At 40.4% G+C, this 22,284-nt stretch overlaps 1 protein-coding gene across 1 annotated transcript in view; it reads right to left on the bottom strand.

Annotated features, from left to right (window-relative positions):
- Positions 1-421: 421 nt before the first annotated feature.
- EFHC1 (EF-hand domain containing 1) overlaps positions 422-22,284 on the bottom strand; it is a 66,906-nt gene continuing 45,043 nt past the window's right edge. Inside the window, exons 8-11 of the mRNA XM_037054804.1 lie at positions 17,413-17,626; positions 16,678-16,825; positions 1,960-2,170; positions 422-690 (exon numbers count right to left, since the gene is read on the bottom strand). Coding sequence (XP_036910699.1) covers positions 619-690; positions 1,960-2,170; positions 16,678-16,825; positions 17,413-17,626 — 645 coding nt within the window. The 3' untranslated portion in view covers positions 422-618. The remainder of the gene's footprint in view (positions 691-1,959; positions 2,171-16,677; positions 16,826-17,412; positions 17,627-22,284) is intronic.

The following is a 22,284-nucleotide window of genomic DNA, read 5'->3' as shown; positions in this document are numbered from 1 at the left end:
TGCAGTCAGCAAGCTGGAGGAGACTCATGGAAGCTGGTGGCATAGCTGCTGTCTGAAGGCCCACACGCTTGGGCCTCAGGAGGGGCTAACACTTCGGTTTCAGTCAAAGGCAGGAAAAAGCTGATGTCCTGGTTTGAAGGCAGTTAGGCAGGGGGAATTCTCTCTTACTTAGGGGAGGGTCAGCCTTTTAGTTCTATGTAGGCCTGTAATGAGTTGGATGAGGCCCACCAGCATTGGGGCGGGCAGCCTGCTTTACTCAGTCTACCAGTTCAAATGTTAATCACATCTAGAAACACTCTCACAGACACCCAGAATAATGTTGGACCGAATATCTAGGTACCCCAAGGCCCGGTCAACCTGCCACATAGAATGAACCATCACAACACTCCTACCCCTCCCCTTCTTCAATAAGGCACCAATCTTAGCTCCTACAAGATCCAATTTAATTTGGACTTCAGAAATATAAGAACAAAATATGCATATATATGCACATACGTGTATGTGTATATATATAAATAAAATGTCAAGAGCTCTGTAAATGCCTCTACAAAGAATACAAGGTATACTTAGAAGTGTGGGTCCAACCTCAGAGGACTGCACTGCATTCTCTCAGCCAGGTCAGTTGGAGAAAGCACGGACAAAGTTGTAGTAGTTGACCTTGTCTTCTCCGTGGCAGCACATCCTGATTAGCTGTGGGAGAGAACACGACAGCAGGTGAGCAGGCGCGAGGGCTGCCCTCGGCGTGACGGTGGCAATGGCCTCAGCCTCTGTAAACCAGTTCAGAGGTTTTAAGTCCTCAGTTGCTTCTGAAATGATCCTGGGAACCCAGTAGGTAGGTCAGATATTTTCCCCTCTTACAGTAAATAAAATCAAACCTCAGAGTAAATGGCCTATCTGAGATTTCAGGACCAACATTTGCATTTACAAGGGCATTGTCATTTTTTTAATGTTTTTTTAAAGCACTTTTAATTGTTTTTATATTCAGTACAAGACTTTGGCCACCCAACCTGTGCGCGCTGCTGCCTCACAGTCCAGCAGCAGGACCTGGTTACATCGCTGCCCAGGCCGTGGCCTTGGAGCTCGGCTGTGAGGGCAGTGGGCCCATCTGCTGTGGTTACCTCATAAGACACGTGCAGACCCATCCTACCCCCTTCCCTGTCCCACCTCCCACCGACTGCAGCTCCTCTCCTGTAGGGTTCACAGTACACATGACTGAAAAGTCAGAATCCGGCTGTGCTGTACCTCCAAGATCTGGGAAGCTAAAGGCTTTGGCCCATGCAAACAAAACACCCTTTTTTCTGCCTCCCCTGCTCCATGCTAATGCTTCTGTCTACAAAATATCCTCATCTCCAATCGAGTCGCTCTAGCCCTCAACTAAAGCCCTAAATGAATCTTAACTCTGAATACTCCTTTTCGCTAAAAGATCTTTAGGGTCTGTAGTACCTTAGTGTTCTTATCCAATGAGGATGTCACCAATGAGAATGAGTCACAGTCACGGGTGAGGTGGGAGGGATTTCATCTGACTTCGGGGGGAACCCCGGCTAAAGGGGTGCAGCTCACTCATGAAAATTCTAGGAGGAGATGGTCCATGTCGCTGTGTGACCCCTCCTGTCCCTGGGCAGTGGCCACGCCTTCTCCATGCTAGTTCTATATATAGGTGGGCTAACATATTTATCACTGTGAAGGGTGTCAAAGGCTGCCCCTCCAGGACCACACCTCACCAGCCTCCCTGGGCTGCCTGGCCCCATAGCACTTAACGAGATACCATGCAACAGCCCTTGGGAAAAAATGCCAGTGAGAAAAACAAGGGGAAGGCCATGATCAGGACTGAGAAGGAGAACTAGTTTGAGCATCCTAGACCTTCCCCTGTGAAAACAAAATCCACATGCAATTGTCTTTGGGAGAGAATGAACGGGGCTCAACTCCTGCAATCAGTTGGCAAGAATAACTTCTACTGACCTCCTTAATCAAGGAGTCGTCCACCGGGATGTTGAGAGAGCCACAGGTTTTAAAGAACACCTCTTTGTCCACATATCCTGAAGCTTCCTTGTCATAAATCTGAAACGCCTCACAGATGTTGTCTCTGCCTGGAAGGTCTTTCAGTTGCTTCTGGATTGTGTCTATTAATGCTTCCAGTTCTTGCACGCCTGGATCCACTTCAGCTTGTTTGCTATAGAGAAAGGAAGGAAATGATGGAATTTATTGTTGACCAATCTCATCTGAGTGACCAAAACTCTCACTTTGTGCATTCGGGGAAGCTTCTAATGACAAACAGCTTTGATGGCAAGCTGGCTGGTTGCTGAACACTTGCCTGGCTGGGGGTGGTCTCCACGTCAAGGCAGCCTGGTCAGGGGCAGCGTGGGCGCTGATGCTCAGCCTCCCTTGCTGCCATCTGCTAGATCACTGCCCCACCCAGAGCCAGATCTGACGCCACCCCCCACCCGTGTTCCTCGTTTGTGGGGGTCTCATGATCTGCATTATCCACGTTACATCATCTAAAAATAAATGTCTGAATTTAAAAAATATTTATCAATAACTTATGCAGTCAGGGATCTCTTGTACTTTTAACATTCCTCTCCAATTCACTCTGAATTTTGTAAAGGTTATTTACAGAAGTTAAGAGACTGCTCTGTGCAGTGGACTGAGAAGCTTAGGCTCAGCATTTGCTGAGATGGAGAGAGGTCAGTAAGCCAGAGCATTAGGAAAGGGATGTGTATCCCTTCAAATCACAGCCAGGATGGGCAGGAGCCCACTGTGTATCTCCTCTGAACATGAAAGGACAGTTATAAAATTAAAGAATTTTCGAGCTAGAAAAACCTCTCTCATATTTCATCTTCAGAGATCCGTTTTGGAACGAAAGGCGGCTCAAATAAGTTCAGTAAGCACCCCTCCCTTTTCCAACACTGAGAAAACAGCCTGGGAGACCGTAGTGACTCACCCAGGTCTCCTGTCAGAGGCCAGGCCAGGACCAGCATCTCACTTGAGTGCTCGCGTGCCCTTTCCAGTACGCCCAGCCACCTGTCCCTGGACAGGACTTCACGTACCAACCCAGCACTGCTTTTTGTCCCTATTTTTCCTCCTATATCATATTCAAAAGGGTCCCTGTTCCAAATAGCCTTTTAACTTATTTTCCTTCAACCTGGTGGCAATCCTTGCTGGAAGAAGTATAAATTGTATAACCTTTCAGGAACAATTTGAAAATATAAAGCAACAGCCCAGAGAAGCGTTTCAAATAATTTATCCTAAGAAAATCATCATGAGTAGTGTAGAAAGATACATCAGTAAAGCTGCTTTCAGACAGCTGAAATAAAAACAAATTGTCCTAAAATCAAGAACTGGTTAAGTAATACATACTACACTCAGGCAACACTATGACAGTGCAGCCCTGCCAACGTTGCAGAAAGAGTAGAAAAATACGTTGCTAGCCAGAAAATCAAGGTGCAAAGGTGTATACAGAATGGTACCTTTTGTGTAAAAGTTGTGGGGGAATAAGAACATATGTTTAAATGTGCTTATATTATACAGTGAAAACCAGGGAGTGGATAGTAACAAGTGGGCAGAAGGAAGGCGGGGAAGATAGGGTGGGAGCAAAACTCATCTCTGCTCCCTTTATGTCTATACACACTACACACAGGTACATAAACATATATTCATGTCCCACATGAATATAATACCTACTCAAAAAATTAAACTCTCAGTATACCATAAAATATTTTATGGTGTCAGAAATGTTCATGATATACCATCAAGTAAAAAAGCTGATAAACAGTATTTCAGAATTACTCCATTTTATATGCATATTAAATAAAATATTAGCACTACTCACCCCTGGGTTTTAGGATTTTAAGAAATATTTTTGCTAATTTCTATTTGTATTTACTAATTTTACTACTCGAGTATTTTTCCTGTGCATGTATTACTTTTGCAGAAGGACAAAAACAATTAAATTATAATCGAAGATGTCCAGTACCTAAATGCTGCCTGGAGTTATTTATCATATAAGCAGGATATGTTTATCTGATGGGTTAACTCCAACACCTATACTGAATTACAAAAGACTGCCAGGGAACTATTTCCGTGTCAGAAAGCCATCAAACCTCAGTCTTCTGTACCATCCCAGCTACAGAAGAGCCATGGAGCACATAAATTTAAAATGTGGTCATGCAGTCACTTGGGGGAAGAGAAGATAACTCCCCATTCCCTGAAGAAGCCAGGTACCCATACTGCCTCACACGACAAGGGACATGCCCTTGTCCCCTGCTGCCTTTGAGTAAGATGGAGTAAATGCAGAGAGCTTGCAACAGGCGATACCGTTTAAGACAGAGCTAGTTAGAGTTACAACCCCCACCTTACTGCTGGGGCCCCAGTCAGAAGAGCCGCAAGCCAAGACATGTTCCATGGGTTACCAGGAACACAGGGGCTGGCTGATTACCCTTAATAGGGGCTGCCTGCTGAGGGAGGTGGCTGGGTTCCCAACATGCAGAGTGTGGACTCTGTGCCAAGCCCTCCAATGCCCTGTCTTTACTTTCTATAAAAGCAAATGTGATTTTATAGGGTGATTAATCTCGCATGGGTAAGAGAGACGTCATGGTTCTCAGTCTGTTCTTAGAATGTTTTGCTATGAGCACTCTGGCAAAGTCCTCCACTTAGCAAAAACTAGACAGAATTCATGTATTTTCTTAAAGAGCCAATAGTGTGAAATATTGTTCTTTCCTTCTTAGGATTTTTTGGGGGGTGGGGTATGGTTTGGTGATGGGCATTTTTTGATACCAACCATGTGTTAGAGACTTAAAGTGTGGCCATTCCAATTGCAAAGGTTCAGCAGTGACCCCTTGGCCAGACCTTAGCAAATGATCCATGATCCAGGGCCTCCGCTCTGTCCCACTGCAGGTAAACCCACTCCCAGGACGGGCAGTCACTAGTTCAAGGAGCTTCGGGCAGTCAGGAAGCTCCCTGATTTCTTGGAAAAACCCTTGCTGCGTTCTTCCTGGCATGGCAGAATAAACTGCAGGTAAGAGCATGGGCTCCAAGATCTGCTTTCCTGATTCAAAATCTCAGCTTTGCCACTTAAAGTCAGCATGATCTTGAGTGGATTACTTCGCTGCCCTGTGTCTCAGTTGCCTTATTTGTAATACAGCAGTTTTCTTTCTTTAGGATTTTATTTATTTTGAGAGAGAGGGGAAGAGGGGGAGAAAGAGATGGAGAGAAACATCAGTGTGAGAAACATCCATCGGTTGCCTCACATACATGCCCCAACCAGGGACTGAACCTCCAACCCAGGCATGTGCCCTGCCTGGGAGTCGAACCAGCCACCTTTCGCTTTGTGGGACAATAACCCAACCAGCTGAGCCACACTGGTCAGGGCTGTAATATGGGAGTTTTTCAGGGAAGCCAATTCATAAAGATTGTTGTGAGAATTAAATGAGTTATTGCATATAAAGCACTTCGTACCTGACACAGCAGACACACCCAGCGTCGCTCAACTAGCAAGTGCTGTTAACAACTGTCGAATATGTACGGCTCAATGTGAGCTTTCGAATAAACTGTTGAGGACAACAAGTAAGGTGTCTTTAGTACGGCTCCCTGCTCTCCAGAAGGGGAGTTAAGGCACAGACTTTAAAATCACTAACAAGGGGAGAAAATATCCATTACCATTTACAAGAGGTACAAACAATGAGCAGGTCAGGAAGGACCACCCTGGGAGATGGCATACAACCTGGGCCTTGAAGGATATGAGAGTTTGGACCTTCAGAATAAAATAAATAACAGACAATGGGAACAGCCTGCGAAAGGGCATAAATGCCCAAGGTTAACATAATAAACCTGTTTAGAGTGCAAAGTGCACAGCAAGGTGAGCTAGAACTCTAAGTTAGATGATCATTCGGAGCCATGCTATATAGGATGTAGCAAAAGCAGTTCCAAGAAAAAAGCTTATAGCAATAAATGCCTACATTAATAAATACCACAGATTGTAAGTTAACAACCTAACTTTATACCTCAAGGAACTAGAAAAAGAAGAAAAAACTAAATCCAAAGTTAGCAGAAGGAAGCAAATAATAAAATCAGAGAAGAAATAAATGAAATAAAGACTAAAAAAATGGTAGAAAAGATCAACAAAATTAAGAGCTCTTTCTAAAGATAAACAAAATTGACATACTTTTTTAAGTTACACTAATTGAGAAAAAAGAGGGAAGACTCAAAAATGAAAGAGCAGACATTACAAGTGACCATCAGAAATGCAAAGGATCATGAGAGACTACTATGAATAACTGTATGTCAACACACTGGATAATCTGAAAGAAATGGACACATTTTTAGAAATAAACCAACAAAAAATTCATTGAAACATACAACTTACAAAGTCTGAATCATTAAGAAATAGAAAATCTGAACAAACCAACTGAATTGGCTAACCAAAAATCTTCCAACAAAGAAAATCCAGAACCAGGTGGCTTCACTGGTGAATTCTACCAACATTTTAAGAATACCAGTCTCTCTCAAACTCTTCCAAAAAATGAAGTAGAAGGAATACTCCTAAATTATTGTAATAATACAAGGCCAGCATTATCCTGACACTAAAGACAGACAAAGACACTACAAGAAAAGAAAATCCAGGCCAGTATCCCTGGTGAACATAGATGCAAAAGTCCTCACCATAACACTAGCAAACGAAGTTCAACAACACATTAATAGGATCATGTACTATGATCAAGTAGGATTTATCCTTTGTATCAAAGATGGTTCAACATACCCAAGTCAATAAATGTAATATATTACATTAATAGAATGAAGGAGAAAAATCATGATTTTCTCATTAGATACATAAAATGCATTTGACAAAATCTAACACCCTTTCATGGTAAAATTTCTGAACAAATTACGTATAGAAAGAATGGGCCTCAACATTATGCATGCCATGTATGATGAGTCTACAGCTAATATCATGCTCATAGTGAACAAGACAAGGATGCTCACTCTCCCCACTTCTATTCAATACAGACCAAGCAATTAGGCAAGAAAAAAGAGGTAAAAGATATTCAAATAGGAAAGGGAAAAGTAAAATTGTATCTGTTTGTAGATGGCAGGATCTTATATATAGAAAATCCTACAGACTCTACCAAAACACTGTTTGAACTAGTCAATATATTCATTAAAATTTCAGGATACAAAATCAACATACAAAAACCAGTAAACTATGTAAAAGATAAGTTAAGAAAATGATTCCATTTACAATAGCATCTAAAAAAGTAAAATACTCAGGAATAAATTTAACTGAGGAGGTGAAAGAACTGTATGCTGAAAGCAGTAAGGCATCAATGAAAGAAATGGAAGACTTATGTTGCTGGGTTAGAATAATTAGTATTGTTAAAATGTCCATACTACCCAAAGTAATCTACAAGTAATGCAATCCCGATCAAAATTCCAATGGCATTTTTCACAGAAATAAAAAAAAAACAAAATTCATATGGAACCATAAAAGACTCCAAATAACCTAAGCAATGTTGAAAAGAAAAATAAAGCTGGAGATATCACAGTTCTTGATTTCAAACTAGATTACAAAGTTATAGTAATAAAACCAGCATAGTACTGGCATAAAAACAAACACATAAAGTATTGCAACAGAATAGAGAGCCCCCAAATAAACCCATGCATAAGAGTATGTGGTCAAGTAATCTTTGACAAGGCAACTAAGAATATACAATGATAAAGGATAGTCTCTTCAATAAATGGTGCTGGGAAAACTGGATATCTACATGCAAAAGAATGAAAACGAATCCCTATTTTATTCTAATCAGAACAACTAACTCAAAGTGAATTAAAGACTTAACTTTAAGACCTGAAACTGTAAAACTCCTAGGGACAATAGAAACACAGAAAAGCTCCTTGACATAGGTCTTGGCAATTATTTTTTTATATGACCCCCAAAGCACAGGCACCAAAAAAGCCAAAATAAACAAGTAGCACTACATCAAACTCAGAAGGCTCTGCACAGCAAGAGAAGTAGCTGTACGTCTAATCTGGAAACTTATATGATTTTATTAACCAAGGTCACCCCAATAAATTTAATAAGAAATAAATAAAGGACTAGCAAAAGGAAAGAAAAAGATAAAAAGGTAGCCTAGGAATGAGAGAACTGTTTTAGTCCCTTTGGGCTTCTATAACAACACATGAGAGACTAGGTGACTTATAAACAACAATTCTGGAGGCTGGAAGTCCTAGGCCGTGGTGCCGTAGATTCCATGTGGTGGCCAGTGAGAGCTCTCTTCCTGGTTCATTGCCAGAGTTTCACTGAGAGGAAAGGGGAAGCAAGCTCTCTAGGACCTGTTATAAAGGCGCTAGTTCTATTCATGAGGGATTTGCCCGCATAAAATAACCACCTCCCAAAGGTCCCACCTCTTAACACTGCCACATGTGGCATCAGAATTTCAACATATGAATTTTAGAGGCACAGACACATTCAGACCATAGAACAAACCATATGTCTGATAAGGGGTTAATATCTAAAATATGAGTATACAAGGAACTCACACAACTCAATAGCAAAATATATCTGATTTAAAAATGAGGAAAGGATCTGAACAGACATTTTCCCCTAAAGGACACACAAATGGACAACAGGTACATGATAAATAACATACTCAACATCACTAGTCATCGGGAAATGCAAATCAAAACCACTATATACCATCTCATACCTGTCAAGATGTCTATCATCAAAAAGACAAGAGGTGACAAGTTGGTGAGGATGTGAAGAAGAGGAATCCCGTACAAGAATACTCCCACTGTTGGTAGGAATGTATATTGGTACAGCCATTATGGAAAACAGCACAGAGGTTGCTCAAAAAATTAAAAATAGAACTGCCTACCACATAATCCAGCAGTCATACTTCTGGATATATATCTGAAGTGAACAAAATTAATATCTCAAAGAGACATCTGTCTTTTCATGTTCAACAGCCAAAATACGGAAATAACTGAAGTGTCCATTAATGGCTTAAAACACGACTTTATTATATATATATACACACACACACATATATATATATATGAATATAAAGAACATACATAAGGAGAAAATATATATAATACACACATGAATATGCAGATTATAATTCAGCCATAGAAAGTGTGATCTCATGTATGTGTGGGACACTTAAAAATGTCAAACTCACAGAGACAGAGAGGAGACAATGGTCGTCAGGGCTGGGGGTTGAGGGGAAAGGGAAGGTGCTGGTCAAAGGGCACAGACTGAGTTATGAGGTGAATAAGTCCTGAGGAATCTAATGTCCAGTATGGCACCTGTAGTTAATAACACTGTGCTGTACACTTGTAATTCACTGAGAGTGGATCTTAAGCATCCCCACCACATGTACCAAAAAATAAATGGTAACTATGTGACATGATAGATGGATTAATTAACTTGACCGTGGTAATCATTTCACAATGTATGAGTATATCAAATAATCACATTGTGTACTTTAAATATATACAATTTTGTTTGTAAATTATACCTCAATAAAATTGGTGGGTGGAGACTACTACGATTAGTTTGGAGCCAAATTCCAGGATGACTTGTTTGGTAACAGTGCGTGAAACGGATTAAGGAAGACTGTGGAGGTGGGGAGATGGGTTAGGATGCACTGGGGAAACCTAGGGGAAGTCCAGTGAGAGCAGTATGGCAGAGCCTGGTGATTACTTGCCCAATCCGTCCATCCTTCTTCCCAAAAGAGCCCTCATTTTGTCTGGGTGGCAGTTAGGAGTGGCTGTGTGACACAGACTGGACAGCAAGATGTAAACAGGAGTTGCCTGGTGGGGCTTCTGGATAAGCCCTTTAAGAACAGGAAAGACATGGTGAGACCGGCTTTTCAGCATTTTACCCTTTGTCCTTTCCCTCTCTTCTGACTGGAATGTAGCTGTAATGCCAGAGACAGAACATTCACTCTGCGACTACAGAGTGACAGAGTGCAAGGACAAAAGCTATTTGCTAGGGATGTCTGAGAAGAGAAATAGAACCAGTCAGGTTGCCATCGTGAAGCCACCACACCGGCTCCAGACTGCTCACCACCAGACATTGTGTTCCTGAGAAACACAGAACTGGGTTAAGCTAATGTCAGTCTGTCTGTTGTTAATGTTGTTGTTACGTGCAGACAAATGCAACTCCTAACTGACTGAGTTCTTTAAGAAATGGTAGTGAGAATGAAAAGAAAAGTCAGAGGCAAAAGACAGGAAAAAATAAAAAGAAATTAGCAGCTTATGAATACAGTGCAAAATAGAAGAGGTCAGATGTATCTCCAAGGTCTCAAATCAAGACTAGTGGAACTCTGCTACGTCTGAGGGAAAGAGAGGAATTAACATTCATTGTTTGCCTCCTGTGTGCCAGGTACTATGCTTGGTATTTTCTATCTGTTATCTCAAGTCATTGTTGTCACAACTTCATGCAAGAGGCAAACAGAAGAAAGAAGAAGGAAGAAACAGCAGATGTGCTGGGAAGATATAAACGACAACGGTTTCATTTTTAGTTGCATGAGATGCTGGTGACTCAGCTGGATGAAGACACACTCAGCAGGCAGATAGGAATTGAGGAATAGAGTCAGGAGAACGGTCAAGAAGGAGAGCAACTTATTTAGACAAGCTGCAATGAGATGGAGTGAGATTTCAAGAGAGTTTAGAGAAAACAAACTATAGGACCAAAAATGGGACCTTGAGAAGCATCAAACTATTTGACAGAAGTAGAAAAAAAGAACAGTACGAAAACTAACAAAGGCTCTGACTTATTAGAATCCAAGAGAGAGGGTTTCAAAAAGCAAGTGGTAAAGAGTAATATACATGTAGATGAAAAAGGCTAAACACTAGACCAGGGAGTTGGCAAACTATAGCTCACAGGTCAAAGCCAGCCTGCTACTGGTTTTTCTAAATAAAACTTAATTGCAATGCAACCATACCCATGTATTTATATTTCTCTGTGGCTGCTTTTGCCCTATAAGACTTACAACAGAGACAGTTTAGCCTACACAACAAATTATTTACTACCTACTTCTTCACAAAAAATTTGCCAATTCCTGTCCTAGACTATGAGCTCCCTATATTTCATATATTTGCTTACGCATTTACTAAGGTCTGGCAGATGGTGCAAATGCAAATATCTGTTGAATTAATGAATAAATTATGAGACCACTGGATTTGGAAACAACCAATGAACTTCAGGAAAGCAATTTATGAAGAGTTAGAAGGAGCAGTCAGAAAGGAAGCAGTTACCAGCATAAAATAGACCTCGCTAGGTAGCTCAGTTGGTTAGAGCATCGTCCCATTATGCCAAGGTTGCAGGTCCCATTCTCAGTCAGGATACACACAAGAATCAACCAATGAGAGCATAAATAAGCGGAACAACAAGCCGATCTCTCTCTCTCCTCCCCCTGACACTTCTCTCTCTAAAATCAATAAATAAAAAATTAAGAAAAACATAAAATAGAAGAATGATATTTGGAGAAATGGGAGCTACTTACCTTTGACAACAAGCTAAAGAGAAAATGTGTGATTGATCACACAAAAACATCCTAACGTGAAGAGTGGGAAAATTGAAGAAGCTCTCACCTGGGATCATTGTTCTCATAGCTGAGACCAACTGCAAAGTGAATGTGGAAGAGCTCGGGACATAGAGCAAATAGACAATGAAATGAGAATATTTGGAAAGGTCTATTGAGAGAGGTGGCTGGAAGTGAAAAAGAGGATTTAAAGGGTCCTTGAACAGGGGAGGAGGGTCTTCTTGGAGTGGAAGAGCACAAACAGACATGCTAACCGGACAAGAGTAATATATATAAACACTTGGGATTTTATGCTATTCACACATTCAGATTCCCAATAGAGGGGCTAATGAGCATTTGTTATCTCCAAGTTTTAGTTCAATATATTGCAATAAGGACCCAAAACCCCAAAAGAACTTCAGATTAAGTCAATGCTCAATTACCTATGCATTGTTCTAATCTTCTGGCTTAGAAAAATGGCAAACTCCCAATTTTACCATACTATGACTGATAACTGATGCTTGATACAAAAAGTACTTGGGATCCTCCTTTCATGACTTTTACAATGATTAGTCAGATAAAGGATTTGTGCTTCCTTAGAGCAGATGGACTCTTTACCGGATGAGAGGCATTAGGAGCCAAGGACAGAATGGCTGGAAGACATGGAAGGCGTGACACCTGGGTTCCAAGCATTTTCTCTAGCTCCAATTTCTGACTCATCACAAGAGGAGAGAGAGAAGGTGAGGATCACAATAAGATTGCAATGGATCTCTTAACTCTGAACTTGAATTGTTCTTTATTTGTGTTGGTTATCTCATTCTAAGTGCCACAGTAGCACCTTTTTATCATTACCAAATCAGAGAAAAAACAAAAAAGATTCTACTGGGAGTATGTCAACGCAAGAAGCTCTCCAGTGTTGCCGGTGTTTTCATAGACATGAAAAAATTACAGAAAAAATTCTGAGAAGTGCTTGCATTAAATGTGTGACCATGAATCTCAACTCAGCCCTTAATGCTGCCAGACACCAAATTCTGCTTCTCTAGTGCAGTCACCCTCCCACTTTCCTAGATAGTTGTCGTATTTCATCAGTGTTGACACAACATTTTTCCCCCCAGTTTATACACCTCTAGATTCAGGATGCATTTTTTAACTGATGGTGAATATCAGTTATAACGGACATTTTTTCTTTCTTAGTAGTAGACAAAATAGTACAATATATGTATTTTCATTGAATTTTTGTATTCATTTCATTTATTTTACTTACGTAGTCAACAGAATAGAGCATTTTGCAAATTTCCTCTCTCCTGAAACCTCCAACAACTCCCCAACCTCATTCTTCCCACTGTACGACTACATTGATAACAATGAGACAATCAGCAAAACCCCAGGACCATATCCACCACAACCAGCATCTGTCCCTGCCACATTTCACCTTCTAACTGTTACCACAGACCAAGCTTTCAGAGGTTAATTCCAGGACATCTGGAGGCTTCTGAGACCCTTTTGGGAGTCTGTGAGATCAAAACTATTTTTATAATAATAGTTAATCATTATTTGCTTTTTTATTCATCTTCTCACACGTGCACAGTGTTTTTCCAAAGGTTACGTGATGAAGGAAGTCACAATAGGCTCATCACAGAAGCAGATGAAAATAGAGTTGTCTTCTATTAATAAAGTCAGATATTAAAGAGATGTGCAAAACGATTTGTAAAACAATGCCACTCTTCTCACTAAATTTTTTTTTGTTTGGGAAATGTAGTTATTTTGCATAAAATCATGTTATTTGCAATAAAATGAAATGAGTTTCTTACTGTTTTTAAAACATTAATAAATATTTTAAATGCCAGATAATTTCTAACATGGTACATATTAACAGATATAAACCACATAAACAAACACCCTTTCAGGTTTTTAAGGGTATAAAGGTCTCCTGAGACCAAAAATTTCAGAACCACTGCCCAGGATGGATGGTTGCTGCTTGTGTCTAAAGCCGGTGCCTCCGCGTGCGTACCAAACCCCACCCTCTGCCACATGCTCCACAGACCTCCCCTCTCTCCCATGCAGGTATCAACGTTTTCCCCTCTCCACAGAGTCATTCCCACTTACAAGTAAACATGCTGTCTTAAAAACAAACAAAACTCTTGTCTTAACTCCACTTCCTCTTCCGCCAGCTACTGCCCCATCTCTGTCGCCCTTTGCACCAAGCTTCCTCACACCATTTGTCCATCTGTCCATTCTTGAATTCCTCCCCTCCCATGCTCTCTAAATCCACTCTCATCAGGTTTGTGGTTTTCCTACCCACCCCCATTCAACCGAAACTCCATTAAGTTCCCAATGTCCCCGACATTACTAAATCCTCACCTGGCAAAATGAATTAGTCTGTCTTCCTTGATATGCAGGCAATTTTCTCTTTGCACAGTTTTGACATGCACCCGTTTCAGTTACTCCTGTTTATGTAACCCAGTCTCTCAACAACATGGTGCAAACTTCACTTACCCCAGCTTGTAACTGTGAATAACTGCATAAAGTACAAATTCAGCATCAGGCTTTCAGTCCACTAAATCAGTACATACGTAACAGATGCATACATATCATGACCAATGACAGTCATACCACTTCTTTCGAAGTCTGTTGGTGGCTGGTCACTGGGCATGTTTCCAGCTGACATGCAGACACCAAAGTGTGTAGCCAGTGGCCTCCCAGTCTCTCAGTGATGAACCCATGGGACGCTTTACAAAAGAAAGAACTGACCGACACAGATGACAGTTCAACAGAGGAATATAAAGTGATAATGCCAGAAGTAAAATCTAAATCAAACCTAATGGTGTTATAGAAGAAAGAGAGGTAAAGGGCAGAAAACCGTACTTGAACAATAATAAAATAATAAAAAAATAAAGAAGAAGACAGAGCTGCCTGTGGGACTGCTAACGAACGCTGCTGCCACTCAAGTGTCTCAGCGTCAGCAAGTGAGGCCGCCGAGCGGCGTGCAGTGAGGAGAGGGATCGTGATGAGAGGGACGGACAGACCCCGGATGCTGGCAAAACACTGCACAATAAAGACACTTTCTGGGATATTTCACTGTCATCAAAGGATCTCTAGGAGATACTCCACAGCACTGAAAGTAAAAATAGTAACATTTTGGAAGTTGATCCAAAGTTAGCAAGGATATGACAATTTGCCAGTGCACAGAAAAGATGTTCGCTCTGTATAAGTTAGACGGTGAGAAAAAGGCAGCAAGCACTGTCTAAACTACTACTCTTCTAAGTTTTTTACAAGGAAATACAACGCTTTAATTTTCTATGTTGCCCATGTTTTAAATTAAAGTGTACTAAATAAAAATTAGTATTACCGCTTTCTCATTTCCCTATATATTTATAACCATCAGAGTTTCTCATGATTGTACAATAACTTTCACGGTGAATTTTCCCACTGATTATTGAGACTGTGTTGCACGCTCATTTTCATGGCCCCACACTACTGTGCACACGGACATGACACTCTCTTCGCTTGGTGTCCAGGATACCACCCACTTGGTTTTCTTCCCGCCTCACTGCCTGCCGCACTACTTCCTGCCTCACTTCCTGCCCCATCTGACTCAGTTTCCTCTTCTCAAACTCTGAGTGTTGGAGGACCCCAAGATCAGTTCTTGCCGCTCTTCTTTATCTGCACCCAGAAGATTTCACCCAGTCCAGTGGCTTCAAATATCATCTACATGCCAACAACTCTCGAATTTACATCTTCGGCCCAGGCCTCTTGCCTGAACTCCAGATTTATACACCAACAGCCTGTTTGATATCTCTACATGGATATCTAATAGTTGTCTTAAACCTTATATAGCCAAAACTGAAATCCTCTCCTCCTAAACCCTCCTCTACCCCAAAGGAACATCGTCCTTAATCTCAGATGATGGCAACTCCTTCCCTCCAGTTGTTTAGGCCAAAACCCTTGCAGCCATCCCTGACGACTCTCTCTCCTATGTCCCCTAAGTAAGCTACCTTTAAAATACAACCAAAAGCAGACCGCTTCTCTCACTGTCTTTAATACTGCCCTGGTCCATGCACCATCATCTCTTGCCTGGATTAGGGCAATGCTCTCCTAACTAATTTCTCTCCTAATCTATTTATAACACAATAGCTCTTTAAAACATAGGTCAAATCTTGCCACTTCTCCTCAGAATACAACAGTGGCTTTCCATTTCACTCAATCTTTCCCAAGACTTAGTAGGTCCTACGCAATCTGTCCCCTTGTTACTCTTCTCACTCTAGTCCCCACTTCTCTGCCTTTCACTCAGCCCATTCCCACCACTCTCCCTGGCCTCCTTCTTGCCAGTGTCACTTGAGTAGTCTAGGTACACTGTACTCAGGGCCTTAGCACTCAGCGTTCCCTCTTCCTGAAAGCTCTTCCTCCAGATACCTGTGTGGCTAATTCCTTTACCTTCAAGTCGCCTTTCCAAGGTGTGACCTCCTCTGATCAACTGCAATCCACTACCACCCTCCAGACACCCTCATCACCTTTATCTTGCTCCACTTTTCCATAGCACTCATCACCTAATACACTGTATCATTTACTTATACTGTTTATTGGCTGTCTTCCTCTGCTTAGAAGGTTAACTCCATGAGGGAAGCAACTTCCTTGTACTTTGTTTACTGGAAAAGCCCAAGAGCTAGTGATTTTATCTGACCTGTACTAGGCATTCAATAATTATTTGCTAAATAGAAAATGTTGAAAATGTTCTAAGTTGCTAATTGTTATCTTGGACACAGAAAACCTTTTGTGTATGACCAATAATTCTACTTGGTGAGGAAAATCTGAAAATCTAATATATGATTACCCAACATTTTATCAAGAATTATGTCCTGAGCCCTGGCTGGTACAGCTCAGTGAATTGAGTGCTGGCCTGTGAACTGGGAAGCCAGTTGGATTCCCAGTCAGGGCACATGCCTGGGTCGTGGGCCAGTTCCCCGGTGGGGGGTGCTCGAGAGGCAATCACACATTGACATTTCTCTTCCCCTCTCCCTCTATTCCCCCCCTCTCTAAAAATAAATATATAAAATCTTTTTAAAAAAAGAAACTACAGGTTTCTGTAAAAAAAAAAAATTTCCTGAATATGTCACATGTGCCAAAGTCAAAACGGAGTCTAGACAATCAAACATACTTTTCTAATTCTGACGCAGGAGCTTCTCGCTTTCGAATATGGTTCTGAATTGATGCGAGTGCTTCTGGTGAGTACTGGGCAGCATTGCTCTCCATATATTTCAAAGCGTAGTCGTCTACATCATGGATGATGAACCGGTGGCTAAATACTGGGGGGAAGGTAGAAACACACTTAGCTTCGTTATGTTTTTATCACACAATCAGGAGTAAAAGAATACCGATCCTGCAGTGAGGAATTCACAGACAGGTATTTGTGACCTAGACTAATGAACTTTCAATAGCTCCCTAAACTTATATGCAGTCATTTGCTCAGGGTTAGGAAGTTCAGGGTCTGTATTTATAGCCAAAAACTGCAATCAATTTACAGTTTAATAGATGAAATAAGAAAGGACAGTAAAACACTGGGTCACATATGGAAGAAAATAGCTTTATCTTGGCTGGAATGCAGCCTAAGTGCCTCTTACAAGAGTTAACTGAATTAGCCCTGGCTGGTGTAGCTCAGTGGCTTGAGCGTGGGCCTGCGAACCAGAGAATAGTGGTTTGATTCCCAGTCAGGGCACATACCTGAGTTGCAGGCCAGGTCCCAGTGGGAGATGCATGAGAGGCAACCATACATTGATATTTCTCTCCCTCTCCCTTCCCCTCTAAGGATAAATAAATAAAATCTTTTAAAAAAAGAGTTAACCGAATTAATTCACTTAGCCAGTTGGGAAGCCCAAACTATGATTAGACCTACCCTCAATCACAGCCCCAATGAAGAAGTCACCAGGGCCATAGTAGGTGGGGTTTTCCACTGAAGAGTGTGGTTTGACAACTTTTGTTCTGCCAAGGTACTTGCCGCCAATGATACCAGAATTGCGAATAGGAGGCTCAAAGATGCTGATCATATCAGTGGCTAGAAAATAAGAGAAGACAAATCGGCGGTCTTTGTCTTCTGGGATAGGGGATTCCTAGAAAAGTGTAAAAAAGAAAAAAGGATGTTCTGAATGTACATGAACTGTCCAGGTGCCCCCCACATTAAATAACTACAGGGACAAGGTCTCTAATCTAAATCTATTGCATCAAGTATAATACGAAGGAACAGGATGTGGGAGAGGCTGGTGGCCTGGAAAGGACATGCGGCATCTAAAGGAGGCTGCCCGACTCAACTCCAGTTGATCGTTGTGTGGTGAGGAGGTAGGCCCAGTGTTGCTGATCTTCTTGTTTTTCATGAGAAGATAGAAATCGAGATGACCATATGGAGCCCTGATTTTAAAATGTTGACTTCAACTCTCTTAGAGCACTGTGCAGGCCAACGAAGCACATACGTCAGACACATTCTGCCCGCAGGCAGCCCATCGGAAACCTCTTGGCTGACATATTCAACATGGTGGCCACTAAGATCATTACTCAAATTTTAGTTCTTTAAACAAATCAATTTGTACACATAATTTGAAAAGATAATTTAAGAAGGGAGGAATCGTGGAGTTGAAAGTGATTCTGAGAAACTATCTTGCAGACAAGACTTTTCCTAAATCAAATTGCTGAGAATGATAACATAACCCTTAAACAACAAATTCCAGATTGAACAAACTTAAATGCAGACATGCTTATTCTTAACTAAAATCTTCTCATATCGCAACTTCTGCACATATCTTCTCATTCAGGCCACAGAATTATGTGTATAATGAATTCTTGTTTATTGAAAAAAGACATTGGATTTCCTTTTAATAAAATAATTTCCTCATATCATCCCCTAATCTAGTAGTCTCTAAACTTTTTTGATTGAACACCACTACAAGTTAAAAAAAAAAAAACCCACCACAAAACAATAAAATCGAACCACATCACTCCTTTGTTCTCAACCTCCAGAGAATTCCCATCACATTTAGGATAAAATACAAAGTTTTGATCAGTGCTACAGGCAGGGGCATGGCAGGGGTCTGGGGACTCATCCTTCAGGGCTTTTATGATGAACTGGATGAATATGCCCCCTCCTTCACCGAACAGGTCAGGGAGAAACCTGTGATGATCACCATGACCAGAATACCACTTCTTTTTTCTTCCTCATAGGAAGATGCACACCCCTTCTTTACTAATAGTCCTGTTGGTGTTCTTGTAAATAATTTTTCACTGTGAATTCTAAAGCAGAGAAAATACAAAACACCAAAATGTACAGTTCAAAAATTTTTCATAAAGGGAACACCCATGTAAGCACCACCTGGTCAAGAGACATGGACAGAACCTAGAAAGCACCTGCCCAATCTGTGTCTCCCCTCCCCCACCAAGGAAGCCATTATCTTGAGTTTTATGGTTTTCATTGGCTTTACTACAAAGGAGGCAACCCTAAACAGTCTTGTTTTGCCTGGATTTTAAAATCTTTATATAAATGAAATTCCATAATATGTACATATTCTTTTGTGTCTGAATTCTTACATTCAAAATTATGTTTAGGTGACTTATCCTTGTTACTTGTAGCCACAGTTCATTAATTTGTATTGCTGAACAGAATTCAAATCATTGTATAAATAGGCCATAATTTATTTCTCCAGTCTCCTATAGATAGGCATCTAGGTTTATTTTTGGTATCACAGACTATGCTGTTATGAATATTCTTTGTCTCTAATGCACACATGTGTACTATTTTGGCACAACCCTGGTATATTTGATTTTACCAAAGTATTTTCCTAAGCGAGTATGTCACTAATAGCATGAGGTTTCCCTCTTTTTCCATATTCTCACCAACTCATTAATCATCCTGGTAGGTGAGAAGAGGCAACTCATTTTCGGTTATAATTCATACTTCCCTGATCACCAAAAAGGTTGAGCACCTTTTCATGTTTATTGGCCCTCTCGATACCCTCTTTTGTAAAATGCCTGTTTCAAGTTTCTTGTTTATTTTTTAAAATGATTTTAGTGCTCTTTAGATATTCTGGACACGAATTCTAGTTGATTTCTGTGGTAACATCTTTTCTCACTCTGTTCTTTCCTTTTTTTACTGTCTTATTGCTGTTTTTTGAGAAACATGACCTCTTCATTTTAATGTAGTCAAATGTATATTTTGAAATGGTTACCGCTTTTTGAGTATTGCTAAAGAATCTTTCCCTACTGTAGGGTTAAAATATTATTATTATTAAGAAATTTCATTGCTTTGCCTTTTACATTTAAATCAGTTCATCCAGAATTGATTTCTATATTTCCTTCATGTTTCCCTTATGGGTATCTAATTGTTCTGATATGATTTATCGAAAAGACCTTCCTTTCCCAACTCCTCGGCAGAACTGTGTTTGTCACGTATGTTAAGTGTGTGCGGGCCTTTCCGGGCTGTCTAATCTATTCCACTGGCTTAATTATCTATCTTTGCACAATTACTCTCTTGTCTTAATTACTTTATATGATTTTAATAATATATCGTGATATGTTGTTCAACAAATCCATCAATCTCATTCTCCAAGATTGTCTTGGCTATTCTTGGAAGTGCATTACATTTGCACATAGATAAGAGAGTCAGTTTGTCAATCTGCAAAAATAAAAATGCTTTGGGATTTTGACTGTAACCATAAATTGCTTTGAAAAAATAAATGAATTTGGGGCCATTTTTTAATAATACTGAATTTTCTAACCAGTTAACATGGTATGTCCACTTATTTAGGTCTTCAATTTTTCTCTCAGTAATGTGTTAGGTACTACACACATTTTGTTTGATTTACTCCTAGAAGTTTAATATTTTTTGATGCTATGGTAAATGGCATTTTTCTAACTTTATTTTTTGTTGGCTGGTATTTTTACATTGCCTCTACTAACATAAAATGTAGATTCTTTTTCATTTTCTACATGTCAATCATTCATTTAGGTAATGGCAGTTTCATTTCTTCCTTTTCAGTCCTTATACCCTTTATTTCCCTTGTAGTTGTGTTGCTATGATCTCCAGTCGAATAGAGGGAGATAGAGTAGTCTTGCCTAGTTCCTAATATCAGAGAGTCTAATCTCAGCATTTCATCCCTGAGTATGCTATGTGCAGATTTTTTTTATCCTCGTCCTGAGGACATTTTCATTTGCTTTTCTTTATTTTTATCTTTTTTTAAAGAGAGAAAGGAAGGGAGAGAGGAAGTGAAAGAGAGAAGCATAGCCCTCACATGGATTGGTTGGCTTCCTTCCTACACACCGAGACCTGGGATCCATGCCAGGACCAGGACTGGCGTTCACATGCATCCGGACCAGGGTTGAAGGCGACCCCACCAGGACATGAACCCACAACCTACAAATGGGCCCTGATGGGGAACTGAACCCACAACCCTCTGGTTGTGGAATGACGCTTCAACCTCTGAGCCACTCTGGCCAGGGGTGTCTGCAGTAGATTCTTGATAGTTATCCTTTACTGGACTAAGAAAATTCCCTTGTATCCCCTATTACTAAGAGTTTTGTTTTAAGCTGATAACAATTTTATTAAATAATTCTGTGCATCTAATTTTTTCTTTTATTCTATTACTGTGATAATTTATCAAAACTGAAATACTTTTTTGTTCCTAGTTTTCTCCTAAAATTCCTAATCTTATCCTTTATCTCCTTAAACAGTAAATATAGTTGGGTTTTTTTAAGTTTGGTAACACCGGTACGCCTCTATTGATATATTTCTATTGTCTGTTGTTTCTGCTCATTTTCCTTCATGTCATCTTGACTTTTGTCTAGATATTATATTATTAATATTGTTATTTTAAATTAGTGCTATACATTGTAGTAAATGATTTACAGAAATAATTTGAAGCCTAGGATGATGCTTCAAATTTTCAGAGAATTTGCATTTGCTTCTGCTAGACATGTGGGGCCATTAGTAATCTAGGATCACCTTAGTCTGATTTCTGGAATGGAGATAGTTCACAGCCAAAAAAAAATAGTCCCTTCAAGGACTAGCACATAGGTTTACCGAGTGCTTCTGTCTTTACTAGGCCCCAGAGTCCAAAGTTTGCTCTGACAGGTGCTTCTTCTGAATCAGCACACTTTCTCAGAAGAAATATGGCCCCATGTGCCGGGCTCACCTCACAGTTTTCATTATTCTCCTGGTTCTTGCTCAGTGATTCTTCATATCTTGTTAGTTGCTCAGCACTCTCAAGCAATAGAAACACAGGCACACACATGTTTTTCTAGTTATCTGGGCAAGTGGGCTGATCCAAATTATCTACTCTTCAACCTTTTATGATATAACAAATTTGCCTGGGTTATTTGTGAGTACAAAAGACTGTAGTCAATATAAGTGTATTCTTTCTTCTCACTTAGCAATATCTAACATAATTCATCACAATTTTTATAATCAACTGCATATTAACACTGCTCTTCCCAGGATTTTCAGGTAGGAAAGCAAGCCTACAACTATGTCCTTGACACATTCATGTGAGTCCTTTTCCTTTTCACAGCCTAAGCAGTATGCTGGCTCTTGACCAAAAGGATGCTGGGTTGAGGATTCTCACAGCTGCAGGAATAAGACTTTTTTTCCAAGCTAACCTCCTTTTTGGTGGCGACGCCTCAAATCACCTCCTTGAGGGCTTTGGTTACTATTTCTCTGTGGTAAAAACACCTGTGATTCTCTTTTCTCTATTGTCTCTCTCACAACTAAGATGGCAGTGTTAGAATT

The sequence above is a fragment of the Sturnira hondurensis genome, unplaced genomic scaffold (assembly GCF_014824575.4).
Source record: "Sturnira hondurensis isolate 20B ecotype Veracruz unplaced genomic scaffold, ASM1482457v3 Scaffold0000880, whole genome shotgun sequence".
Taxonomy (NCBI): domain Eukaryota; kingdom Metazoa; phylum Chordata; class Mammalia; order Chiroptera; family Phyllostomidae; genus Sturnira; species Sturnira hondurensis.
This window is presented reverse-complemented; position numbering and strand designations above follow the sequence as displayed.